Source organism: Electrona antarctica (genome assembly GCF_951216825.1).
Source record: "Electrona antarctica genome assembly, chromosome: 20".
NCBI classification, from domain to species: domain Eukaryota; kingdom Metazoa; phylum Chordata; class Actinopteri; order Myctophiformes; family Myctophidae; genus Electrona; species Electrona antarctica.
Window position 1 is genome coordinate 17,746,828 of NC_136801.1, and position 26,602 is coordinate 17,773,429.

Below are 26,602 nucleotides of genomic sequence, written 5' to 3' on the forward strand. Positions count from 1 at the left end.
CTATACGCGGGAACGACCTGATGCAGAGTGGGGTTATAATACTATGAATGTACTCATTCAGCCTATACTCTGCATCAGTGGTTCCCAAAGGTTTTAGCTCAAGACTCAAAAACAGAAATCCGATGTTTGCCTGGTGACCCAAACTAGTGAAAATAGCAGATCTGCAAGTGATCTGCTGTTCACTACATCTTAAACTTTTTCTTTTTTTTGTACGTTTTTGTACTGAAATACTTTAGATATTTTTTTAAATTGCTTTCAATTGATACAAATTGATGCAAACTTTATTCATTTAGTGATTAATAATAATGTAATGTAGTAAACAAAACACTTTGCGACCCAAACATGGGTCCATGACCCACTGTAATCCAGAGCACGGAAATAGTGCTCTGGATTACTCCCCCTACTGTATATGGCTCAGTCTGTGATGCACCAAGACCAAACATCGCTCTTCCGTTTTCCACTCAAAACATTTCAACAACACCTGTCCCACACCACCATCATCAGCCAAGAACAAAGCAACAGGCAAATGAGTGAGTCAGCCAGCCAGCCAGCCAGCCAGCCAGCATGCCTGCCTGCCTCCCTGCCTGCCTGCCTGCCTGCCTGCCTGCCAGCCAGTCAGCCTTGCTTTGGGTCCAACGTTAGGCACAATAAGATGACGTAAGTGGTATCTGTGTGCAGATCTCTATAGTGGCTCCCATTAACGTCAGTACTCAGTAGGTGATGGAGGAGACTGGAGAGAGCCATCAATCTTCCTTTTAAGGACCACCACCAGAGTTGAATGGCTTCAGTGTGAGAGAAGATAGGGGGACGGACAGAAATGCCTTGTTTTGCCCATACTTTGTGAAGTTCACAGTTGTCCATATGTGTAGCCTGGGTGGCAAGTGTGTATGTGTGTGCGTACGCGTGCGTACGTGCGTGCGTGCGTGCGTGCGTGCGTGCGTGCGTGCGTGCGTGCGTGCGTGCGTGCGTGCGTGCACGGCCAATTTGGGTCAAGGAAAGGGTAGCCGGCTCTCTATGGACGGCCCACGGCTACTGCCAGAGGCTTTCATGGAGTACAAGTTGAGGTTGGGGTTATAGAAAAAGGGAGTTTTGTGTGTGTTTACTGCAGTAAACGGATGTGCACATGCAAATGCATATGCACATGTCTAAAACACAGTAACAGACAGAAGGCTCTTAGCAAAGCTGTGGCGAAGGAAATAATGAACAAATATAATGACCAACAATTTAAAGAATAGCAAGACAATAACCATAATATAGGGCCTACCAGATATATTAGGAAAGGGGTTAATGAATAATGAAATAGTAGACGTACATAAACCAAATGCTACACTAGCATTCTTTACAAGAATACTTCATAATCAGGGCACTGTCAACCTGGCCTTGAATTGGAGCTTCTCTCTAACTCAGGGCAATCTAACTGAAAACAGGCTTGTCATTTACATAGTGATGTTTGGTTGAAACAAGACTTTGTTTTACAGACACGGAGCCGACGGTTACAACATGAAACCAGCTGAACAAGGTCATTCACCCAGTTTACTGTAGACTATGAGGTGAGACTTCAAAGAAAATGCACACGCACGCACGCACGCACGCACGCACACACGCACGGACACACGGACACGCACGCACGGACGTACGCACGCACGCACGCACGCACGCACGCACGCACGCACGCACGCGGCACACACTATAGTACAAACAAACTGTGAGAGGGTCACTCACAGTGTCTTCTAATTATAGTTTACTCAGTCTTCCTGTGTGTGAGCATTCAACTTTTGTTTGACTGAACGTGCAGACACACAGACAAACCTTTTACAATTTACAATTTACAATTTAGGCATTTAGCAGACGCTCTTAATCCAGAGCGATTTACATTAAGCAAAAACAAAAAGCATGGCATACATCACATGTATAAAAAGTAGTTATCATGAATCATGCGTAAACTAAGAACGTAACAGTGGAGTATCTATGTAAACTATACATACTATACTATATAATAGTATAGTATGTATAGTTTACATAGATGAAGAAGTTCTTCTTGTGTCAGTGTTTACATCTGTCACCATACATACTCTGACAGGTGTCACGTGACCCAGGACACCAGACACCACCTGCATGGTGATCTGCTAAAGTGGCCCTCATAAGAGGAGAACAACATGGCCTGTGAGACCCAGGCAGTCAGCATTCATTCCTCCATGACAAGGAAGTGAAAAAAACATAAAATAACTGATCTCCAAGCTCACAATGCATGATGCAACCTTACACATGTGATGTACTGTGAACTTGTAGGTCATTTATCCGTTGTATGACAATGTATAATAGTACTATGGTACCGATATATAGGGCTTAAGGAATTGTTGAACATCACAATGTTGGTCACAACTACATCACTGGCCAGATGACAGGACCAGTCAGAGGAATCGGTTTTGACCATTATAGCATGTTGTTTACGTGTTTAAGTGTTGTTACAATCGCAGCTGTTATTCTGCAAACATCAGCTAACAAATCACAGCTCGTGATCCTTGAAACCAAGCCATCCCATGACTGCAAAAAAAGAAAGAAACAAATTAAATGTCCCCCAAAAAATGAAAAACAATATGAAAAATGCCTAGCATTTGGACTAGTTAGTGAGGAGCGGTGTTTTCACGAGAGAACTCTTTCTTTCTCCCTCGGGCATCCATCGCTGATCTCTAATCACAGGGTGTGAGATGACTGTGGCATCACCGTCTGGGAAGCCTCATCCTCTCAGCTTCACAAATAGTAGATGCTCATCTGTTATCAATGTACGCCAACTCCCAGCCCGGCAATTAGATAACCCACCGTGACTCTACCGCGGCATATTTAAGTGGGCCTCAATTGTTTCTGACTTTGTGACGGGGAAAATAGTAGCCTACTATGTGCTTGGCAGGCTGGCTTTTAATGGCTCACTGTGGATTAACCACTTTAAGCCCTATGTATAAGCCGATCTACAAGCTCATCTACTAGGCTTCACATTCGTGATGTGCTGTTACGCTGTAAGCTTGTAATAGACTCCCAATCAAGATCTTTTCTGTACGCCGTCGATTTCCGACCAAAATGTAAAATACCTGCCAATAGTCAACTGTTTTAGATACTGAAAAGAGACACGTTGGGGGTTTGCCTTGTCATCCGTTCATTTCTCACACTCTTATCTCACACACCTAATCAGAGGACAAATGTTAGCTGTCAATCACAGTAGGAATTGTAATAAAAAGACTAAACACATTTAAGATGAGTGTGTTGTTGTTTATTTGTTTTGTTTTTAACAAGAGCAGACAAAAAGCATGCTTGAGATGGACACAAACATGAACACACTGACACAACTTTTACAAAGCTCTCTCGCTGGTTCCTGCTAAAAAGCTCCATTTGAAGGTCTCTGTACACTAATCATCTGCCATCATCAAACCAGACAAAAGGGCTCAGCATAAAATTACTTTACAGAGATAAATCCATCACATCGTTTATATACTTATTAAACATATTAAAAAAACGTATACTTAAAAGAAATGTCAGACGTGTTCGGCCTTGAGAACCACTGGCATCTGCAGAATCACAGGGGGATAATGCCCTTAAACACTGTTTGGTCTTACTTTGGCTTTTCCATAATCCTATGATTTGCAACCTGGGCGTTCAGCCTCATGGAGCATTGAAAGAAATGCCCACACACATTCTAATAAACATATGGATAAAAAGCCTTTCAATATGAGCTTGTTTCTTGTACAGTTTAATTTGTTTGCTATACGGGTACAAAATACCAAGGAGAATGTAATAACATACACACATATTTAGAGGAAGGATTTAGCTTGGTCATTTGAAACAGCTGTTTTGTTAGCGAAACCAAAGTGAAAAGGAAAATCAACATTGTTGCAGTGAAAAGCCAGTTTACTTAATTAAATAAGCACAAAAAATGTACAGTACTAAAAGTAAAAGTACTCATTATGCAGAATGCCCCATTTCACTTTTTCAAAATACAAATCTTTTGAAAATAGCAAAAGTATACGGCTGAAGTGGTTAATGTATGTTTTGTAAAAAAGAATCCAATAATAACTAAAGCCTTCAAATAATTGTAGTGGAGTAAAAATTGCAATATTTGCCTCTGAAATGTAGTGGAGTAATAATAATAATCTCTCTACTTAATGACATCGTAGCCTTAGAGCGTGACAGGATTATCGTCCTTCTTGAGGCCCACTGAAGACTATTTGAGTGACTCCAAAGGCCATGTGCCACAGATATAACCAAGGTCAAAATATAGCAGCATGCGTCATTGCTGTCATACCAGACATGAAGAGTAGAATCCAAGAAAACGAAGGGGGCACAGTACACCAACGAAGACTGTGTGTGCTCGTCAGAGAGCTGTCCGGAAATGGGCTGTGCAGTCTATTCTTAAGCAGGGATTTTGAGCCAGGGAATGAGATCCAAAGCGAATGAGATCTCCTGAGATAGTGGGATCAGTAAAACTCAACAACAACAGCAGTGGTGAAAAAGGTACTCTCATGTATTGCATTGCAGTATCAAATTGGTGCAATGTAATTTACTTGAGTAAAAAAAAAGCATCAAAATGTAAAAAAGTAATAGTACTCATTATGCAGCTTAATGTCCTATAACACAAGTTTAAAAAGAAAAAACTTTTGAAAATAGCAGATCTACAAGCTCACAATGCGTTGCATCATGAGCTTGTAGTATGAATGCAGAATGATATGAATGCATCATATTAATCTAATCTATATCTGTCTGTGGTGCTTACTGTATCGTTTGTAATAATAATCCAAATCTAAGTAAGTTAAGTAACTAAAGTTTTCAACTAATTGTAAGTGGAGTAATTTAAAGTACAGTATTTACCTCCGAGATGTAGTGGAGTAGATGTAAAAGTACTGAAAATGGAAATACTCCAGTGAAGTAAAAAGTACCTCAACATTAACATTTGTATTGAAGTAGGCCTATAGAGTACATTTACTTAAGTTACTTTCCACCACTGTTCAACAGCACAGTGGCGGGCCAACAGCACTCACTGTTTAGGACTTGAGCCACAATTTAACAGACACTGGCAGTGTATAAAAACAAAGTCCTTCATTAAGTTAACAACTTAATTAAGTTAAGACAAGTTGAATTTCTTTGGTGCATTTCCACAACAGAAACTGTCAAAGGACCCTGAGAGCAGAAAAGGGGGATGAATCACCATCAAGGCAGAGGGAAGTCTTTGCTTAGGTTGTAAAGCTGTTAAAGGGGCATTCCACTAATTTTCAACATTTTACTATGTCATTAATATACCTTAGAGCTGTTATGTGGAAATAATAAAAATGTCCCCCCTAGAAGTGTAAGTATGAAAAAAAATCATTAACATGGTGAAACACATCTTAATGACATAGTAAAATGTTGAAAATGAGTGGAATGCCCCTTTAAGTATCAGAGCACTAAAGCTGTCAAATCATTTTGTCTTGGGTTCCTCTCACTTTAGGCAGAAAGGCATATTACAGTTTTCCTCGAGTGCTTACACAAAAACTGGTTCCTGTAGCAAAGAAAGAAAAGAAAAATGTCATTCCCCAAGGGAAATGTATGCACCTGTCTTAAAACTGTATTCACCTTTTGCAACGTTTCAATATTCAAACCTGTTTCTGCGACAAACTAAAAAGTGCAATCATTGGGGCGCCCGCTGGCCTAGTGGTCCAGGCGCACGCCACATATAGGCTCTGGCCTGACAGCATATTGCGTGTTCGAGTCCTGTTCATGATGACCGTTGCTGCATGTCTCCCCCTATCTCTCTCCCTCTTTCCTGTCATTCTTCACTAAAAAGCAGAAAAGCCAAAAACAAATGTAAAAGAAAATCATTCAGTGTTTCCACACTGTGATATAAATAAATAATACACTAATCATTTAAAATCAACACACTCTGCAGTGCCTGAGCTAAATCTCTTTTTATTATTATTAAGTGATGCAACCACTTCCTTAAGTGACTAGCTGAGTTATGCCCACATAGAAGCGTTGAGGGGGAGCAGTAAAGGGTTAAGGGTCTTGCTCAGGGACACATTGGACTGGAATCGTACCAGGGACGGTGGGACCTTTCATTTAACTGTAGTGGAGTAAAAAGTACAATATTTGCCTCTGAGATATATAGAAGTAAAAGTACTGAAAATGGGGGGTTCATTAGTTCACACCAATGCAAACGCATGAGCCCTACAATGTCATGTTAAAGGACCACTTCACCAGTTTTCAACATATCTTCATATAATAGGTCGTCACTAATAATCATGAAAAAATGGCGCAATTGTTTTCTACTCGGTCTGTGTCTCATAGGAGGGCTGTGGGCAGTGACATCATCGATGGGGAATACAAGCTAATAAAAACTGCAGGCTTTCTAGTCCTGAAAAGTTGCAATGCGAATCACGATAATGAAAATCTAAACATTTTTGTAAAAAAATCTTGTTTAAAAAATAATCTGCCTAATGATGATGTCACTGGAAGACGGTTTCTAAACTGCCCACAGCCCTCCTATGAGACACAGACTGAGTAGAAAAAAATCGTGCCATTTTATCCTGATTATTAGTGAGGACCTATTATATGAAGATACGTTGAAAAGTGGTGAAGTGGTCCTTTAAGCATTCAGTATTGTCCATTAACACAGATCTTCCCATTGTTTGTTTGACAAATTCTCCACATAGGACACACATTAGCTATGGTTCTTGAAATGATTCCTAATGGTAACGTTGCACACATTCTTATGAGAGCATACCATTACATATTGACATGTATGTGCACTTGCAATTGTCATGAAAATATCACTGTATGGCAAGTTTAACATGATGATGCACTACTGTACCATTGTTCTATGCAATGAGAACAATGAAAGTGAAAGTTGCATTAGGCCTAGGCCTATAAGAAGCCTAGGGATTATTTAAACATTTTGGCACAGAAAGCTTGAGGTTATAACTGTGATTTAACTTGACAACATAATAGACTCCAGACCAGACCAGCGGGAAAAAACTAAATGATACGGCTAATGAATAGATGCAGGACTCATTAGCCAGTACGTGCCTTTGAGCGCCAATCTCCTCTGGGCCTCTGTTCGGTTAATTCAAGCCTATGTCACATCCGTGGGACTGCTACATGAAAAATGGAGAACATGGTAATAATAATGCAATGCTAAATATGTCCCGGAGCAAAACCCCACTTTGAAACAACGCAATGCTGCTGCAACCCAACCCACACACCAACCGAGAACATGCTTTGGAACGATACGAGGGGTTTCACTTCGGTTGATTTCTGTTTTAAGTCCTGGAGCAGCAATGAACTGAAGCAGAATAGCACTCATTATAAAACGTTAAAAATACAGTCACTTTCACAGCTTAACTATTTCAATTGAATAGTTTCTTTAAACCAAGGCCAGCATGCAACGTCTTTGAAAAGAGAGTATGGCATCAGTCAAAAATAGTGGTCTAATAACAATGCACAGTACTTCCATAATGCATTCCATTCTAATTTCCAATTCAATTCCATAATGCGACCTTATTGTGGAGATGTGTGATACTTCTCCTATATTGACAGATAGTTCCTATGCAGTGATACAGAAATAGGCTAATTGTTATTAAAAAATAATTACATATTGTATTTAGATTTTTCAAATACATGTGAAATACAGGACACAACACAACAGTACAAGACATCAAATGACTTAACTTCATACTGTACAACATACTGTACAAGAAAGTGAAGAAACACACACACACACACACGCTTGCTTACTTATGTTTGTCCATCGCATGCAGCCGCGCACACACACACGCACACACACACACACACACACACACACACACACACACACACACACACACACACACACACACACACACACACACACACACACACACACACACACACACACACACACACACACACACACACACACACACACACACACACACACACACACACACACACATCAGAGAGCAGGGAAAATGGCTAACAGAAAATAGTAGACTGAAATGTGGGTAAAAAGCAGCCATTAACCAGATACAACCATGTTTATCTATTTAACTCTTTGAATGAGGGAGTTTCTGTGTGCTTAGTGTCTTGGGGTTGAGTGACCCAGAGTGCAATAGAAAGATCAACATTCAATGACAGACAAAGCCACTGGGGCACTTTGATGTCATTCATGGCATCAGGCTCTGCACACTTTGATGTCATTTGGGGTATCAAGCTCTCTATCAAGTCACACCAGAAAATTAATCAAATAATATCTAAAATGTCAGTAAGTGAAACGCATTACTGGTAGGCTCAGTCATATAATGTTTCAATAGAACCAGAAGACCAAAATAGTGATACTTTAGCTAGCCATGTTGGCCTCGAACAACTTGTGGGTTACTGATTAATGTCAATAAAGACGTCTTACTGACACCTTGCAGTGGTACTCAGGAGAAAGCAGGAAGGAAGGAAAGGTTAGGGCGAGGAGAAACCAAACTCTTAGATAACCCCTGTCCCCTTTTTCTTTCGAGGAGTACAACAGGATGCCTCAATAAAGAGAAAAGGCTTTTTAGTAAGTGAAAAGAAAATAAGGTCTGCACATAAGCTGCAAAGCTTAAAATGTATTTATGGTTCCTTACATCAAGTGACACACAGCTCTTCAGACGTCTGATGAAGAGCCGTGAGGCTCAAAACGTTTTATTTACCTCGGCCCGGCACCTGGCGTTTAGTTAGTGGATGTGTATGTGTCTATTGTATTTTTCTATGGCTTTTTAGTAACCCTTAGAAAAGTAAAATGTGCAAGAGAACGCTACGCACCACTGTAAGTCCTTACAGTGATTGATTCCTGGCTGTGTGTCAAAGGGTCCTTGCCACTTAACCCATAATCATGCATGGTTCATCTGCCGCCAGTGTGTGACGCTTTGTTCTCCAAAGCGCTTTACATTGCTTTGGTATTTTTGGTACATTTTCATATCCATTTACAGTACATGCACGTGCATGTATATCTTCATTCCATTAGTATTCAGACGAATACAAGGCTGAAAGTTTGTAATATATTGCATTATACATTAAATTAAGCTGGCCCATATTAAGTCCATAGAGTTATATATAAACTACCCCTGCCCCCAGCTATTACTTAGCTCATTTGAAATAAACCTGCCCACTCATACTCCTTGATGTACAGTATCTCACTGAATTTGCTGTACATGGACACCTGTCTCTCCCCCTCCCATTACAACATTAAATAGCATAACAAAGTCTCTCTGACTCTGATCTCTCGGAAGTTCTGTGATGGTGGACTTTGATCTTAATTCATGGACAACCCCATCCCCACCACCACCCTGCCCACTCCTAAAATACAGTGCACTGAAAATGGAACCATGGCCACAGCAATGAGCTGTTGACAAAAACAGTGGATCACACCCAAGAGGGGCCTGGTGTGGCCTGCATGTCGAAACACCGCGACCGCATAGTTGGCCTCTGCTCCAACTTGTTCACTGTTGCATCCAGCTGTAGGCAGGATCTGTCATCGTGCAAAGACATTGGGATGAGGAAAAACAAGAGAAACTGCACTCTGCAGACTGAGACGCTCACAGAACAAAAACAGACTATGATTTGAGTTACGTCTTTTTTTTAGAGAATCCTCGCATCTCACAGAGCCATGCCTTCACTCCAGTAATGAGTTGGGAACTTAGTGAAGTGAGTAGCATTTACAGTAAAATCATTAGTAACGACCCTATCTATTGTATATCTGTATATCTGTGTGTCAATGGGTGGAGTATATGAGCCTGCAAATCACTCAGGGGTTGTCAAAAATAGATATACAGTACTGTTACCTTGGGTTATATGCCAGCATTTCGACATACCTTGTATAACTAGGTGGAGCTAATGTGATTAGCAGTGTCAGGGGCTGGCCTTCTGATAGCTTTATATTGCCAGTGGAGGCAAGGTTCTCTTTCTGTGTTACCTACGTAACACACCTACATCTATCTGCACTATTCCACTGCATGACACCGGCTCCACTTGACTTAACTCTACTCACTGTCTTTTGTCGTTTGTTTTCCATTACCTCGGCTCCTACATTCTTTCAACTCTGTCAAAGTTCCAAGAGAGCTGAGGTGATGCTAAAAGGTGATAAGGGATCAATGTGCCATATCTCCACTATTTGTGAAACAAACTTTAAACTAGATGGCAATATTGAGCAACTGCATTGTCTATTTCTCAGTTATTAAACCTTTTTTTTTGGACCATATACAGGCGTAATAGATATTGTTTCCAGTCAACTCGTTTAGCACTCTCTCGTACACAGACTTTTGGACATCGATGTCACAACAACCAGCTACTTTGAAGGTAGCCTGGATTCCAGACTGATTCGCCCCATTCAGCGGACTGGAGCAGATTAACTGGATCAATTAGTTCGATCAACTGTTGCAGCCCTAATTGCGTATTGATATGTTTCACTCTTCTAAAGGTTCTGGTTAAAGTTTGGCCAACACATTTAAATGATGTATGACAGTTACACATTCGTGGCGCCGGTGTTACACAGGCGTGCAGTGGGAGTTGGCTCTCTGTTAATTTGTACTCTGTGGTCAGTGTTGCCATGTCTGCTTATTAGAAGCGACCATATGGGCTTGTTTTTCCTGTAAAGCCTAAAATATTGGCAGTTGCGGGTTGCGTTTTTTTGGGCTTGTTTCTAAAGTGTAGTTGCTTACTTGGGATTGTTTCCAACCAGAGGTTCTAAAACATTTTCATGTCAAGGACCCCCAAATTAATATGTAGGCTATTTGTCCATGGATCCCCATCTAAAAGTATTGTGTGACCATAGTACCAGATATAAATGTTACACTTCTTTTTTTTTAGATTATTATTATGAAATAAAAAAATAACAGATATGCGACACGTTGTGAGCTTGTAGATGGGCTATTTTCAAATATCCGATGGTCATGTTTCCTAATAGTTGCTTCTTTTGGGCATGTTTTTATAGACATTGTTGCTTATTTGTCTCTGTCAACTGGCAACAGTGTCTGGTGCGGTTTTCCCTTCACGCTAGCTGCCTGATCGCTAATGGAGAGAACGCTGCAGAGCCGAGGGAGACAGCTCTGTGGTCAGGTTTATGGTGCAAGTCGGCCTCTACAACCAGCTTGCCAGTGGATCCCATGAACTCTCCGACTCTTCTGCCCTGGCCCGCAGCCCCCAAAGCAGGAGCTGGAGCGAGGCCTTAATTTCCTCCACGTACGGACACAGAACCAGGTTCGACGGCTTCCCCTGGCTACAGAGCAGTGACGTAGAGTCTGTGGGGGCCGGGGGGCCAGGGCCCCCATGAGGAATTGGACCAGGGATCTCAGCCCCCATGAGGAATTGGACCTGAATATATATTCGCCTCGGTTCGTCCCGTTTGTGCCGCATCAGGTCGCACCCGTTCGCGCAATTCTCGTCTTGCATTGACTTTGTATGTAATCGCGCCGCTCTAACCATCCAAGTCTGACACCTTAACACGTCTGTTTTCCTCACTGTCCGGGGCGGGGGGTGGTGGGGGTGGACCGCGTTGCGTGTCCTCTTTAACATGCAGATCAGGCATTGAAATGCTAATCTGGGTGCTTAACCTGCCAGGTAGGAAATAGCAGACCTACAAGATCGTAGCGCGGCACTCATGGGCCCCCATGAGGATTATGAAAACGATTCGTCCCTGCTACAGAGTATGGCCGCCTTTCCCGCATTAGTCAATGGAAAATAAATGCCTGTGTGTATTTTAAGGGCAAGGAGCGGAGGCTGGGCTTCCGTGTTAAGACCCACAATGTGTTGCACAAGGGAGCTGTCAAAACATCTTCCAAACAGCATCGAGGAGGACCAAAGTGCTTTTCCATCTTAGCAGCACATAATGTCGGCTGTCTCGTTTTTAATTCAACTTTTTTCCATTCCTAAAGATAGACTCATATGAGTCGCAGAGTCATCTAGAAGTTATGGGGTGCGTCCCATTCATTTTTTCACACATTAAAGCCATGCTGTTGGCCCGAAGCATTTCCTAACATTCAGGACAGGGTGCTCCGACAGCGAGGAAGACAGATTGACCAAAATATCCCAACATTGCACAGCCCTGCAGGAGCTTGCACTCATGGAACTGTTGGAATAACTTAAACATACATTTTTACAGGATTTCCTGTTTCAATGTTAAAGCTGCATTCCGGCCTGACAGGTACCAGGGGTCCGAATCCGTGTCTCTCAAACAAGCGAACACATTTCCACTGCTCATCCAAGTCTCTGCTTGGACAGGGAGAATACAGGTCTGCATATAGTATGTGTATAAGCTTCAGGCAATTCGATTTGTCCTGCTCAAAAAGCCTGTCTCCTAGCCTAGGACAGAGGTTCTTAACTTTTTCAGGCTGCAAGTTGCAACCCCCCAAAATGATCATATTTTAACTGGGGATCCCCACCCTGACAAGCATTTAAAGGAAATAAATGCAACACGATCATATAAATACAACTACAAATTATATGAGGACAGAAAAATGTATTACTTTTGTCCGACTATAAACACTCAATGTGTTCATCTGAGTCAGTGCTTGTGGTGCTGCTTGGGACCAACTCAACCATGGGCTGTTGGCTGCCAATCTGGTAAACACAATCACATCAAAGGATGTTCATGGTTTCCTTTTCCAAACAGAAACCTAAGTACTACCTGGTGATGAGGATTCATCTGTGACAGGAAAAGGGGGGGGGGACTGAACGCGAGGCAGGAGAGACGAGGTGTGAAATAACGAATAAGGTGCAGAGAGAGGCTGACCACATTAAAACTGGGAAGGCAGCAATGTCTATTAGAAAATAGCTGATCTACAAGATCGAAATGACGCGCTGTGAGCTTGTAGTTCTGCTATGATTTAACATTTGTTAAAAAACTTTAAAGTGTGAGAACTACTAATTTAGAAGGCATTTGTATAATCTGCCTTAATGGGTTAACCGGGCACCTACTAGTCTGTGGGCAAGTCATTATACAGGCTAAACATTTTCAAAAAAAAATTTAACAAGCTCACAACATGTCAGCTGTAGGACCTCGTGGCGCAACGGTAGCGCGTCTGACTCCAGATCAGAAGGTTGCGTGTTCAAATCACGTCGGGGTCAAAGCTTTTCAAACAAACGCAAACACACCCTGTCTAATCTTCTGAACATAGAGGCCTTGAATGGGAAGTGGCTGTGTGATTAGAAGTTGTTTAATATTCATCTGCTCAATCCTTCACACGGGGTTCATGTGGTTACCCAGGCAACAACGCACATGTAGCGTACAACAGTCCAGTCCACCAGGTTGCTTTTGGGTTATGAATACATTTAAGAAGGAACTCTCTATTTAATTTAACCGCCAACTCTTCAGTATTCATCACCGTCCTCAACTTGAACAGGAATGCCAATTGCCCTCGGAGGTCTCTGGCATTCCTGAGGCTGTGAAGGGTATCCGTTCAACAACGTATGTCTAAGTGATGCCAGGTCACGTGGCCCTCTGCACTGGCTCTATTGTCCCACCTCTTCACAGCTCAGGCTAATGATTAGTGAGTCTGAAGAACCAATGGAGATTTCATCCAACTAAAACTATTACGGAAAAAGTTTGCCGACTACCTTTTTTCAATGACAAAAAGAAAAAAAAATAGATAAAAACTAAGCTATGATGACTAAAACTAAGACAAGACTACAAGACTAATCTAACTCAACGCGTCATGCTGCAACACGTTGTGAGCTTGTAGATCGGCTATTTTCTGTCTAAAATCAGCTATTACAACACCGACAAGGCCGCCAAAATAACTTTTAGTCCACTAAATGAACTGTAGATTTAGTCGACTAAACTCTTCGGATATAGTCGACTAAAACTAGACTAACATTTCACATGACTAAAATATGACTAAAACTAAATTAAGTTTTATTCAAAGTATGACTAAAACTAACTAACTAAAATCAACACTGCAACAAGGCCACGGCTAAGGAAGACTGGGAGGTCATGCTGCCTGACATGTGTGTGTCAGTTCTGTCACATTTGGAGTGATATATCTAAATATATAGTAGTGACGTAAAAGTGCTCAATATGCAATATTTTTTTCTAAATGTATAAAATCTTTGAATGAAAATAGCAGATCTACAAGCTCACAACGCGTTGCTTTGCAATGCGTTTGCAAATGCTTTGGCTATTTTCAAATAGCCAAAGTATAAGCAAAGTATAAGCACAGTAAAGTAAAGTAAAACAAAATAAAAAAATACATCAAAATGGTACAGTAGGCCTACCTGAGTAAATGTACTTACTTTCCCCACTGAGTGGCACTATCTGTGATAAAAACTCACAATGGGAGCAAACACATTATGTCTGTTTATGTACACCACAAACACAGAACAAAGCAAAGCCACCGTTTGCCATTATTTCCGTCTCAAGTTGAGCAACATGAAGAATACAACGAAGAATACAGTTTGATCTGATTTGGCAGCGGAAAGAGCTTTTAAATATTCAGCTCAAAGGATGGCAGGCACACGAAGAAAGACCAAAAGGTGAAAAAGAAATCACTACCGACGACTATAAAGGAAACTGCAGGTATATGCCAACAGGAGCTGGAACTAAAGCTAGAAAAAAGCCAGCTCACTTTGATATGTCTTTGAACCCTGGAAGTACTGATGCGAATGATGCTTGAAATGATCACAACAAAAGCACTTGCTCCTGAACAGACGCCATATGAAATGGTAAAATGGGTTCTTAACTTCTCTGTGACCCAGGGGTGTGCAGAGGAGGAACACACCACAGACACGCAAGGCCGAGAAGGCAAGAATGTTCAGTGAACACGCAACCTTCTGATCTGGAGTCAGACGCGCTACCGTTGCGCCACGAGGTCCTACAGACCTTCTGCCATTTAAGGCCTACTTTATACTTTGTGCTTGTTTAAAAAAAAAGAAAAGAAAAAGTAAACAATCAGCAAAATGTTTGAAAATGTTTCGCCTATGATGACAGTGCCACTGATGGTACTCACTCTGCTTGTGCTTTGCAACCAGAGCATTGTATGTCCTTTCACTCATTCCTGTTCCATTCATGCAAACATACGTGTGTGTGTGTGTGTGTGTGTGTGTGTGTGTGTGTGTGTGTGTGTGTGTGTGTGTGTGTGTGTGTGTGTGAGCAATTGAAACGATAATCTAGTCTGGGCATGCATGCAGCTGTGGTCACTTGATTGTACATACAGACAGGCAACTAGGCTGCCAGTTTTCGATTTTAATTGAATAAGTTACAAGAGACTTTCTGCACATCAATTCGTTGACATATAAACATAACAAAATAGCTGACTTAATGATTATTTGATTAATCGATTAGCTTTATCGAAAAGCTTTATTGATGGAATAATCGCTAAGAAAATAATCGATAGTTGCATCCCTAAATCAGGCCCGCATTGATGTAGTCCATTACAGTCTATAGAGCGTCGCAGTCCCGCCCCCTACCATGGACCAGGAAATGAATCCCAATGCATTTTTCCCATAGACATTTGCAAAAGTATTTATTTAAAGACGGTTACGCCACGGACAAAGCCAACTCGAGTCGTGACAACTCATGACAACACAAACAATATTTTGGACCAAACAAATAATTACAAAGAAGAAAAACAACAAAAAAAGTGTTGTAACCTGCCGTTTTTTTCTTCTTTCTAATTATTTTTTCGGCCCCAAAAATTGTGTTTGTTGTCATGATTTGTCACGACTCGAGTTGGCTTTGTCCGCGGCGTAAACGTCTTTAAATAAATACTTTCTGAAATGTCTATGAGGAAAATGAACGGAGAATCATTTCCTGGTCCATAGTAAGGGGCGGGACTGCGACGCTCTATAGTCTGTCTATAATACAGTATATCAGTACATCTCCCTAAAATGACCTACAGTATGAACATTGTATGTTGTGTTGTTGTACTGTGTTGTGTTGTACTGTGTTGTGTTGTGATCTTTTGGACCTCTGCAATATCTAGGTGTACAGTATACTACTAACACTACTAAGCCTACTTTGTTTACAGCGAAGTATGAAACTAAATATAGTTTCCATCTTTGTAAAAAGTTACCTCTTTGTAAAATTGCCAAATTGTAGGTTTTTCTGTTTTCTTCTTTTTGTGCAGAGTGTGCAATCTGTTTTTCAGTGAATGCAATGTTCTTGTCCCTGTTACACTGTTATTCCAAATAGCAGATGGCCCCCAGAGCAATTTCCTACATCAACGCCAGGTTCACTAAGATGAAAATGTTGAAAATCTGTTCAACTGCCCCAAATGAGATCCAGTCTGAAGAAAGGTAGAAAGGTTGAGAGGACAAACATGCACAGAGAGAAGAGAGACAAGCATTGAGGAGAAACACAATGGCGAGACAAAGAGAGACCCAGCTAGAGAGGGAGAGCAGAGCTCCTCCACTGTGAGAGAGAGAACGAGGGGTTATTGAGGACACACTCCTGCTGCTCGCTCCGCTGGCCCCGCTGTGATCCCCGCTGTGGTCCACAACCAAACAAAACTCACAACCCCAAATACAGCACTTGACCACCACCGCCGCATCATCACAGAGACCCTTACACTCCCACTCGTTCGGAGTCAATTAGGGTTGGGATCCTTTAGGCCTCATTCACACCGAAAAGACACCTGTCTTGTCCGTGTCTTGTGTCTTGTCCGTGTCCAAACATTTTTGTTTGATGGCTGTGTTCTGCCCCCCTCCCCCCCATCAAACAAAAATTTGGTCTGGTCAAACCATGTGACTTCCATTGGAAATGCATTGGGGTGGCCATTAAACACGGACAAGACACAAGACACGGACAAGACGGGTGTCTTTTAGGTGTGAATGAGGCTTTAGGATGTTAACGGTCCGATTCCTTAAGGGTTCCCTTTAACGATTCCTATAGAGGAACGACTCCAAGGAGGGGTGCCCTGGGCGAGGCCATAGCTGCGGTGTACCGTTAAGCGCAGCTTTACATCGCAGCACTGATTAGCTACACCTGGCCTACAGGCAGGGCACTGCTCCATGGATTCGTCTATAGGGGCTTCCAAATGGACACTAACAGGTGTAAAAATGAAACCAAATTGAATGTGGAATTCTTGAAATGTCAAAGTTTGACAACAAGTACAAGTACAAGGACATCAAGTACTGTAATTGCATATCAGACGTGAAGTCCACATGCCAGCTCTGACAGTGTGATAATAAACGGTTCCGGAACATGTTCCAAATGTGATGGATGGAACTGATTTGGGTTCCTCAATGTTGGATCCGATTCCGGATCCCAACCCTAGTGTCAATCGCATTGGCCTCCCATCATGCAAAGGGGCCCATGCCTGGCGAGTAACGACCCCACCCACCACCCTGACCCCACCCCACCCTGACCCCAATTATATGTCATTACTGTAATATTCTTATTGTCAGAACGGCGCTAACAAAACTGCAGATCCCTTCTCTCTTATGTAACCACTGGGGCTGCTTTGAGCATTGAGCTAATGAGCTCTGACAACCATTCCACTGACGATTCCCTCTCTCTCCCCCTTTGTGGTGGTGCTGTGCAGCTGTGCAGCTGTGCAGGCGAGGGCTGGCCCGTTATACCTCCACAGCCGGGAATAGCAGAGGGGATTACAACATTTGATCTGTACTTTTATGCACGGAGCACATGCTTTCTGCCTGACACAATGAACCTGTCCTGCACAAAAGCAGAGTTTGAGGCAATGCATTCGCAAAGCAATTTGGGACGGGTTTTGTGCTGCACAACTTGATACTCTCAATTAAAGTTGTTGGACTCTTCAGTGGCTAAGATTAAACAACGTAAATTGCTGGGTTTCTACTACAGGGCTTAAGGGCTACTGATTGCCAAATCTGATTCATTTCTTACTCATAAGTTTCCCATCGAAACAACATATTGCCCATGACGTTTTACTTCTTGACAGTCAACAGTCATGGTTAATTAACTATGAATTAACAAATGGTGCAACTGATACCACTCGATTAACATATTGAGCCCTTTGTTGTGGAAAAGCAGCAAGGTTCACCGAGTTCTCCAATGACACTCCATGTTTTGCTCTCAGTCAGGCATGTCTAGATCATGATGTTTCTCAACAGTCAATTCATACTGGGCTGAAAACAGTCAGGAACCATGGGAACAATGGAACCTGCAGGGTACGGGGCAGTCACAGACAGGCCCCCAAGGATTGAGTGGTGTCTCTGTGGGTGTCTGTGCAAGTGTGCAATGTGCATGTGCGTGTGTGTGTGTGTGAGACCAGGTAAACGAGCTTATAGCGAGTCACTTTGTGTTGCGATATGAGCTTGTAGATCTGCTATTTTTGAAATATCGTGAATATTTGTGACAAATCTTTTAACATATACATTTTAAAGTGAACAATTTCAACCCAAATCATTTCTTCTGGGGGTCCCTGGAAGTAAATATTTTGAGATGCGGGTCTGCGGCTAAATGCATATTGGGGCAGGCAGTGGCTCAGGGGTAAAGTGGCTGGTAGAGCGACCCGATGGAACCGTGAGGTTCCCAGTTCGATCCTGGGCTCCGTCAAAGTTAGTGTCGAAGTGTCCTTGAGCAAGACACTGAGGCTAATTGTTCCTGATGTGCAAGTTGGTGCCTTGCATGGTTTCCTCTGCCATCGGTGTGTGAATGGGTGAATGTAATGCACATTCTATGTAAAGCACTTTGGCTAAAATGAACTATATAAATTCACCATTTATATCTGTAGAGCACCGAGTCGGTAACGATGGAGGTTGGAGATCCATGCGCCACCCGGTTATGCTGTACCCGTATCAGAGTACCCGTTCCACCCGTCTGTGTCCCTTTTATGCCCAAATATGGAGATTTCTGGATCTGTCTCTCTTTGTCCCTTTATTCCTATATATGGAGTTCTGTGTCAGGCATGCCCAAATATGGAGTGTTGTGATGTCAGAACAGGCCAGCTCCATATATAGACCCTGGGCATGGGTCCTGTCTAGAGCCCGGGCAGAGGCCTTTTGTGACGGTTCTGGACAACCGTGGGTCTGACCGACTCAACACCGGGCACTGCACTGCCTGTGGGGGTGTGGAACGCGTGTGTCGAATTTGAAGTCGGTGGGGCGAAGGGTTTTCGAGTTACGTGCATTACAGCCGTACACACGTACAGACAAACGTACAGACAGACAGAGACGTGCATTTATAGATATATAAGACAGAGTACCCGTCTGTTGGGGGTCCTTGACATGAAAATCTTTGAGCACCACTGATATAGCAATATACGTTTTTAGAATCGGTCTCGGGTCTTCTTAATGGGTTAAGAAACCACTCAAGGTTTCAACTCTTTTTCGTTATTTCCATTAACTCAGTCACAGGCCGACACACGCCACGCAGTCATCTGTGAGCTTTTCTCCATATAAAGCTCACAACTGATGACGAACGCATGTGTCTGGCTGAAGAATGAAAGCAAGTGTCTGGCTCCGAAGATGAAAGTCAGATAAATATTGTTAACTCACTTTATGTGGCCTCTGTTCAAAAGCCAGGACGACGCACATTCAGATTTCTTTAATTGTAATTTCCTTATGCAAGATTCATAAGAAGAAACAGCATTTGCCACTAAAAACAACTCACATCAAAACAAAAGACTAAATACTAAATTCATTGTTGTTAGTGAATTCACTGTTGATAGGCTGTATATTCATTCAGATACTTCAAAGGCATGTCAGCACTGTAGATATACTCATTGAGATATTCATTGCTGACAGACCGTATATTTATTGATATGACTTAATTCAATTCATTCACAGTCCCAGTGCAATGTCTTCATTTGGTTTTTACTCTATGCCTGTACTGTGGTGGAAAGTAACGAAGTGCATTTACTCAAGTAATGTGCTTGAGTACAATTTTGAGGATTTTCTATTACTTTAATGGATTATTTCCAATTTTCTAATATTTTGCTTCTAATCCATTATATCGTAAAGGGACATATTGTACTTTTACACCACTATAATTATTTGACAACTTGAGTTGCTAGTTACGTTGTAGATATTAATTATTATTATTATTATTATTACAAACCAATTCAGACCTATACAGTATACTTTGGCAATTTGAAAATAGGCGATCGGCTATTTTTAAATGATTTTTTTTTACACATTTTATGCATTAGAAAACGTATGAAATGGGACCTTCTGCATAATGAGTACTTTTACTTGTAGTACTTTAAATATATTTTGATGTCAATACTTTTCTACTTTTACTCAAGTAAAATGCATTTTGAATGCCGAACTTGTAAAGTAAATTTCTTCCATCACTGCTCCTGTAACACTCTTGTATTTCACTGCTGTTGCAGCTACACAGTATGACACCTGAATCTCCTGAGGGGATCAATGCAAGTCTATTTTATCTTATCTTCTCTTATCTTACTGAGAAGAGAATAGAGAAATGTGAGTCTAGGCTTGGGTATAACTGTGTTGTCCCCGGAGGATGTTCTTGTGTCCGTGTATCTCCACAACCCATGTATGTTGTGACATGTCTATGGCTCTGAATTTGTGGAATTTGCTCGGGGACACAAGCAATTAAGCCCACGTCGGAGCCATTCGAAGGCCTACTAGATGTTGGGAAATGACGAGTTGGGTGAGTTGATCTAAAGAGGCAGATCTACAGACATTGGGCAGCATTATAGAAGGATGCACTTCTTTTAAACTAAAGACAGGACAATGAAGCATGCTTCAAGCTTAATGTTCTGTCCCTGTGACTGCATTGCAAGGAGCACAAACAAGGGACAGAAGTAGCAGTGATTTGCATTCAAAGTTGATCTAGTCAATTTCATGGTTGGGTTCCCTGAACCATTAGAGTTAATCCTTTAGGACAGCGGTTCCCAAACTTTTTAGCTCAAAACCCAAAAGAGAAATCAGATGTTTGCCCAGGACCCAAACAAGTGAAAATAGTAGCTTTGCGCTGCGGTGCGAGCTTGCAGATCTAAAGAAAAACGTTTCAGTCAACTCTGACCTGATGAAGATCAGTAAACAGAAAAGTTATTCCTCAATAACCATTTGGGGGCGGGGGGAAATGGGAGGGAAACATTTTCTCTGACAAATGAATGTGATGAAAAGCCTCAAAGGGCTTGAAGCATGAATCATCTATGACCGTGCAAACTTAATTATGGACTCTGGGTGGATAGTTCTTGAGTGGTTGATTTATGCATGCAGTACTTAAAAGTTAAAATGATAGTTCACCCAAAGAATGGATCATTTTCTATCAATTACTCAGCCCATGAAAGCCTTGAATTCATGGAGATGTTTTTGTTTTTTGTCGCTTTGTGGCTGTGAGACTGGGTTCCGTTACAATACTCAACACCTGAAATGTAAATGTCTGAAGCTCTTATCAGTGATTTACAAGAAGAGCAACAGTAGAACAAGCACACATTCATAAACCGACCAGAAATGCAATGATCAAATCCACAGCACCTGGACAATATATAGTAACAACAAGTATTCCTTTGTTGTACTCACAAAGGAATACTTCTCTGATGAAGAGCATGGGATCAAAACCTCACTGTTGGATGTACCAATAAATTGCACTTAAGGAAACTGCAATATGCACTGCAGACCTTTTTGTCTTTTATGATTGTCTTCCTTTGGTCCAGCACCTGCCTTAAATGGTTTGATGTGGGCAACTGCCTCTTTTTCACCTCGCCTCATGGCAGCATGCTATATGTACAGTAGTATGTACACACCTGCATAGGATGCTAATGTTTCTAAAACAGAACAATACACAACGATCATGTTGGCCCCGTTATGTTTAGAGGTAATACATTGACCTTGCAACTAGGGCTGTCACGATTACAAATTGTATTATAACAAAGTTAATTATCACACAAATTATTGCCATTACCGATTTAATTGTGTTTCTCGCATTGAACAGTGGAACATATGAATAATAATAATTGCGATCAACTCAAATAATTGTGATTACCGTAGGTGATTATGTAATGTCAGGCGTATGTACTGTACATAAATATCCCTTTTGATTATTTAAGCTGATTCAATCCTGCTCTTTGTCTCCGTTTCTCTCCTGTTCTCACTCTACCTCGATCCTCTCTATTCTCTAACTAAATTATAAAACTACAAAATGACGGGAGCGCACTTTTTTTTTTTTAAAGAACGTCACCCACGTCTTCTTTACACCTGTGACAGTAAAGCTGATCGGGACGGTGTTATGTAACGTTTCAAGTATAACAGAGAAGTGCAAGGCGGTGAAATATGAGCCCGGCTGAATTTATTAAACCAGACAGTAGCAAGTAGTAGGTGCAAGAAGGTAGCATAGAAGGCAGATGTTTAATAATTAATTAAGAGATGCGCTTTGAATTCAAGCAGGGAATCAGTAGAGTGCATGTGATGTAATGTCTCTGTGTCTCGTTCAAGCACAGCAGCAGAGCAAACAGTTAGGATTAGCATCATGCTCGACATATAGAAGGACATTCCTTATGGTTCTGAAGTAGTATTAGAGAATGAAGAATATAGGGCATAGCAGTGCCACAGATGGAAACATTGAAATGTTTGCTTCTGTGTCAAAATATATTTGAATATTTAATTATACGCTGTTTTCAAAAATGTATTGACACAGAATCAAAATGTTTATTCACCATTTACCTGGAAGGTTTGGTTCCAGGCTTAACATCATTTATATAGATGTTTGTGGTAACCTCTGTGCGAAAAGGAATGGGATTTATATCGGTGGCACCACAAAATGGCTGCCACTGCCATGCCCTATATTGAGATGAGATTCAATGTATTGTCAATGTACAGTACAAGTACAGTACAGTACAGCGAAAGGTATTTTCGCATCTCACCAGAGTGCAAACATGTCAGTATAAAGCGATACATTAAGTGGAGGTCAGTAAGTAAATGCAGTAAGAGCAGCCAGTAGGCGATAAATAAAGAATAGACATTCAATATTGCCCACTCCATATTGCACATAGTAGTCCTTATTGCACGTAGCCCATAGTGCACAGAAGCGCTAGACTAAGGTCCAGTGATATTGCACCAGTCAACAAGGATGAAGTGTACAGAGTCCCAAGATACAACATGTAACATGGGTAGGGGGAGGGGGGCTGTCACTGAGGGGGGTGAGGAGTGGATGAGGAGTTCAGGTAGATGACAGCGGAGGGGAAGCTGTTCCTGAGTCTGCTAGACTTGGAACCAAGATTCCTGTATCGTCTCCCAGAGGGGAGGAGGGTAAACAGACCGTGGTTGGGGTGAGACAACACCTCAGACGGAAGAGGAAATCATCGGTGTGACACTGTCAGCAGAGGGAATACATGTTTAGTGTAACAACTAAAGAGCCACACCACATTAACAAGACTTAATTTACATGGCAAGTACCGAACCCCAACTGTAGCCTCTAAGCCAGTAGCCTCGGAAACCCAGCAAGCCAGTGGTTCCCAAACGTTTTAGCTCGACACCTAAAAGGGGAATTTGATGACCCACAAATGGGTCCTCCTGACCCAGCGTTTGGGAAACACTGCCCTATCTAAGCTCAGCTGTGATGGAGTTGTCCAAATGCCTTGGCTGGTCTGCAATGGTGCTAGACTGGGTTGAGAGCCAGCCAAGTGGCCTCCTGGGGGGAAAGGCTACACTTACACCACCACCACTCCATGGATCAATGGACCGGTCGCCTTCCGTTGTGCTGAAGCATGGAAAAAGCATGCACAACCATGGAGGTGAACAAGTAGCGAGTGGATATGCGCGTGCACATGGTCGGATGTGTGTGCACTCAGGGAGGAGAGGAAGTGCTATTCAAGAGTTCAGTGTTAATGTTGACCTACTCTAGTGTGTGTCATTGTTTGACTTCAGTGATAAAACTGAACCAGTGAACCACACCTGCCCCCAGCTCCACACATGAGAAACACATGCTTCGTACTTTGGTGGAAGCAGTGGTGGAAAGTAACTAAGTACATGTACTCAAGTACTGTACTTAAGTACAAATTTGAGGATTTATTTTTATTTTCCATTTTAGGCCATTTTCAACTCACTCAGTCATTACTGACTGTATGATTTAATGCACTGCATATTAATAAAACCACAAAGGGAAACTCAATCAGTGTCCCGTCAAGACCCATTTAAACTAAAACAAGGACTTCACACATCACCATTCACCACGGTGTATTTGTCATATGGCCTGAATAACCTATGACTGATGTGTGACAAGTGACAACAACTACCATTTGTCCAAAACTTTAGGTCAGACAGACACAGTAGATAAAGCCTCGTCTAGGGACTATGAAAAAACTGCCAAGCTAGTAGTATAGAGACACACGGGGACTACAAATTTCACGCCCCCAAATGAGACAGCGTCCCCACTTCTGGTCCGTTGGCACGGATACTGCAGGCCAGCCCATAGAAGTCCGTTGAAATTCAACTGTAGTTAGCCTACTTTTAAAATAATATGAAATGAATTGAAGACTATATTGATTTGAATAAAAATATGTTTCCAAATGTATGAAGTGTCTTTGTCAACATATATTGTTGTTTTCTCAATAGAGGATGTATTTCACATTTAATTTACCACTTGAATGAGTTACCCATAATGTTAACGGAGCAGAGGGGAGACGGCAGACAGAGAACCTGTCGCTTTTAAGGGACGTCACTGCCTTTACGAGGCTACGAGCGCCGACTTTGAAGAGTGGAATTCTCAATATACATCCCGATCCCGACTGACTTTGTTATTCATGTCTATATTTTGAACATGTCACGGGCTCACTATATATGTTCTACCTACCACGGAGCTCCGACGGTGTGTTTTACCGCTGTCAACTTGTTGTATAATTAACTTTGCTGAATAGTTGCATGGGAAAATAACCCAGATAAATGGAGGAGTGACATCCTGACATTTTCAACTACCTAGTGAATTCTCCAGATGAGTATTAATAGTAGTCTTGCAAGATGCTGTTTAGATCATTTTCAACAAATACATAGCATATGAAACGAATTACAACAAATATATCTGGGTATTGAAAACCTCAAGGGATGCATCCGTGACGTATATACCGTGCGACCACTTTGACTTGAGAATTACAATGCTAGTACTTTTCACAAACTGATGGAGTATATTATAGTACATTGTAGGATGTATATTGAGATGGCAGGTATGTGACATTGAAAAGGACAAATCAAACATATGGGACACTTTATTAGAACACAAAAAAAATCGCTATAGCCTCAGTAATGAACCAGTGAAATTAGGGTATTTTATGATGCTTCTCATAGGGATTGCATTGGCAGCTGCAGTACACAGTTGAAACGGACCAGAAGTGGGGCCGCTGTCTCATTTGGGGGCGTGAAATTTGTAGTCCCCGTGTGTCTCTATTGCTTCAAACCCACAGGTACGTACGTGCACCCCACCGCGGGCGCGCGCGCGCGCACGCACGCACGCACACACACACACACACACACACACACACACACACACACACACACACCTACTTTGCCAGACAGGCAGGCGAGACTGCAGCCATGCTTCCGTGTGAAGTTTTATAACAGTGGAACACTGGCAGCGTAGTTTTCGTCAAGCAGTTTGATTCAAAGCTGCTAATGTTCTAATCTAAACGGAACACATCGTGATAAATGTGTGTTGTGCAGCTTGTTGTGCCATACATGCATGCATGCAGTCTCGTTCGTGCCTACACTAACTTACCCAGCAGCACCAAATGGCAAAGTAGGCTGTTTTCACACTGTGATCGAGTCATGTTTATACAACAAAATAATAGCTACGTGCATGTCACAAGGATTGTACACTTCAGTCGGATCGATTCGATCCAAATATATAAAGTGACAACAGTCTGCTCTATATTTACACTCATCGTCCTTACTCCAAGAAACGCGCCATGTTGAGGATAGTGTGGCAAAGCGGCTCCACTCTCTCAGCTGTGTGTGCACGCAGACAGACGGGCTTACCTTGGCGATCGCTTTCTTATATCTCATGGCAGCCTGGTCGATGAGGTTGTGGACTTTTATATTCCCATTCCCACACGGAACGACCACCCGGGTCCTCCCGAAACACACCGTCACTTTCATCTCTCTCTCGCTACTTTGTAATTCCAATCAGAAAGCGCGCCGCGTCAAAAGAAACATCCCAGAGAAAAGGAGTGACGAAAAGACAAAAATAACATTTCCATAAATCCCTCGATCATTCGGTACCGGGTACCAGAAGACCACCTGGCTACTGGTGTTCCGAGGACTGTGAAAGTGAATGTGTCAGTGTGGGTCCTAGATCCTCGCTCCTCGGAGTTGGGGAAGCCAGCGTGGGGATCCAGTGTTGGATCTGCTGGGTCACTGGGTGGCGTCTCGTCTCCCAGTTCCTAGTGACTCACTGGGAGAAACTTCCACGAAGAGAGAGCAGAGCAGCACAGTTGAGACTAGCCTACTACTACTACCCACACATGTTACAGCAGGCACGGCCACAGCCTGTTCTGGAACTGAAAGTAAAGTACACATGGACGGCCACTCTGTGTCAAGATAAGATCATTGCATCAACTCTAATCTGATGTCAAGTTGTATTTCGTGTTTTATTGAGTGCAAAGAACATTAGTTGTGTGAACTTGTGTCAGTAAACGTTAGAACGGCGTTGTACTAAATCAACACCAAGAAGGAGTTATGAGTCAGAGGAATATCTTGAAACCAT

At 42.1% G+C, this 26,602-nt stretch overlaps 1 protein-coding gene across 2 annotated transcripts in view; it reads right to left on the reverse strand.

Annotated features, from left to right (window-relative positions):
• Window positions 1–26,332, reverse strand: part of LOC306913465 (partitioning defective 3 homolog) — a gene marked incomplete at its 3' end in the record, with an annotated part of 531,789 nt that extends 505,457 nt beyond the window's left edge. For both annotated transcript variants that reach the window (XM_079490132.1, XM_079490131.1), the window contains exon 1: window positions 25,876–26,332. In XM_079490132.1, the coding sequence (XP_079346258.1) occupies window positions 25,876–25,995 (120 nt within the window). In that variant the 5' untranslated portion in view covers window positions 25,996–26,332. The remainder of the gene's footprint in view (window positions 1–25,875) is intronic.
• Between the last annotated feature and the right edge of the window lie 270 nt (window positions 26,333–26,602).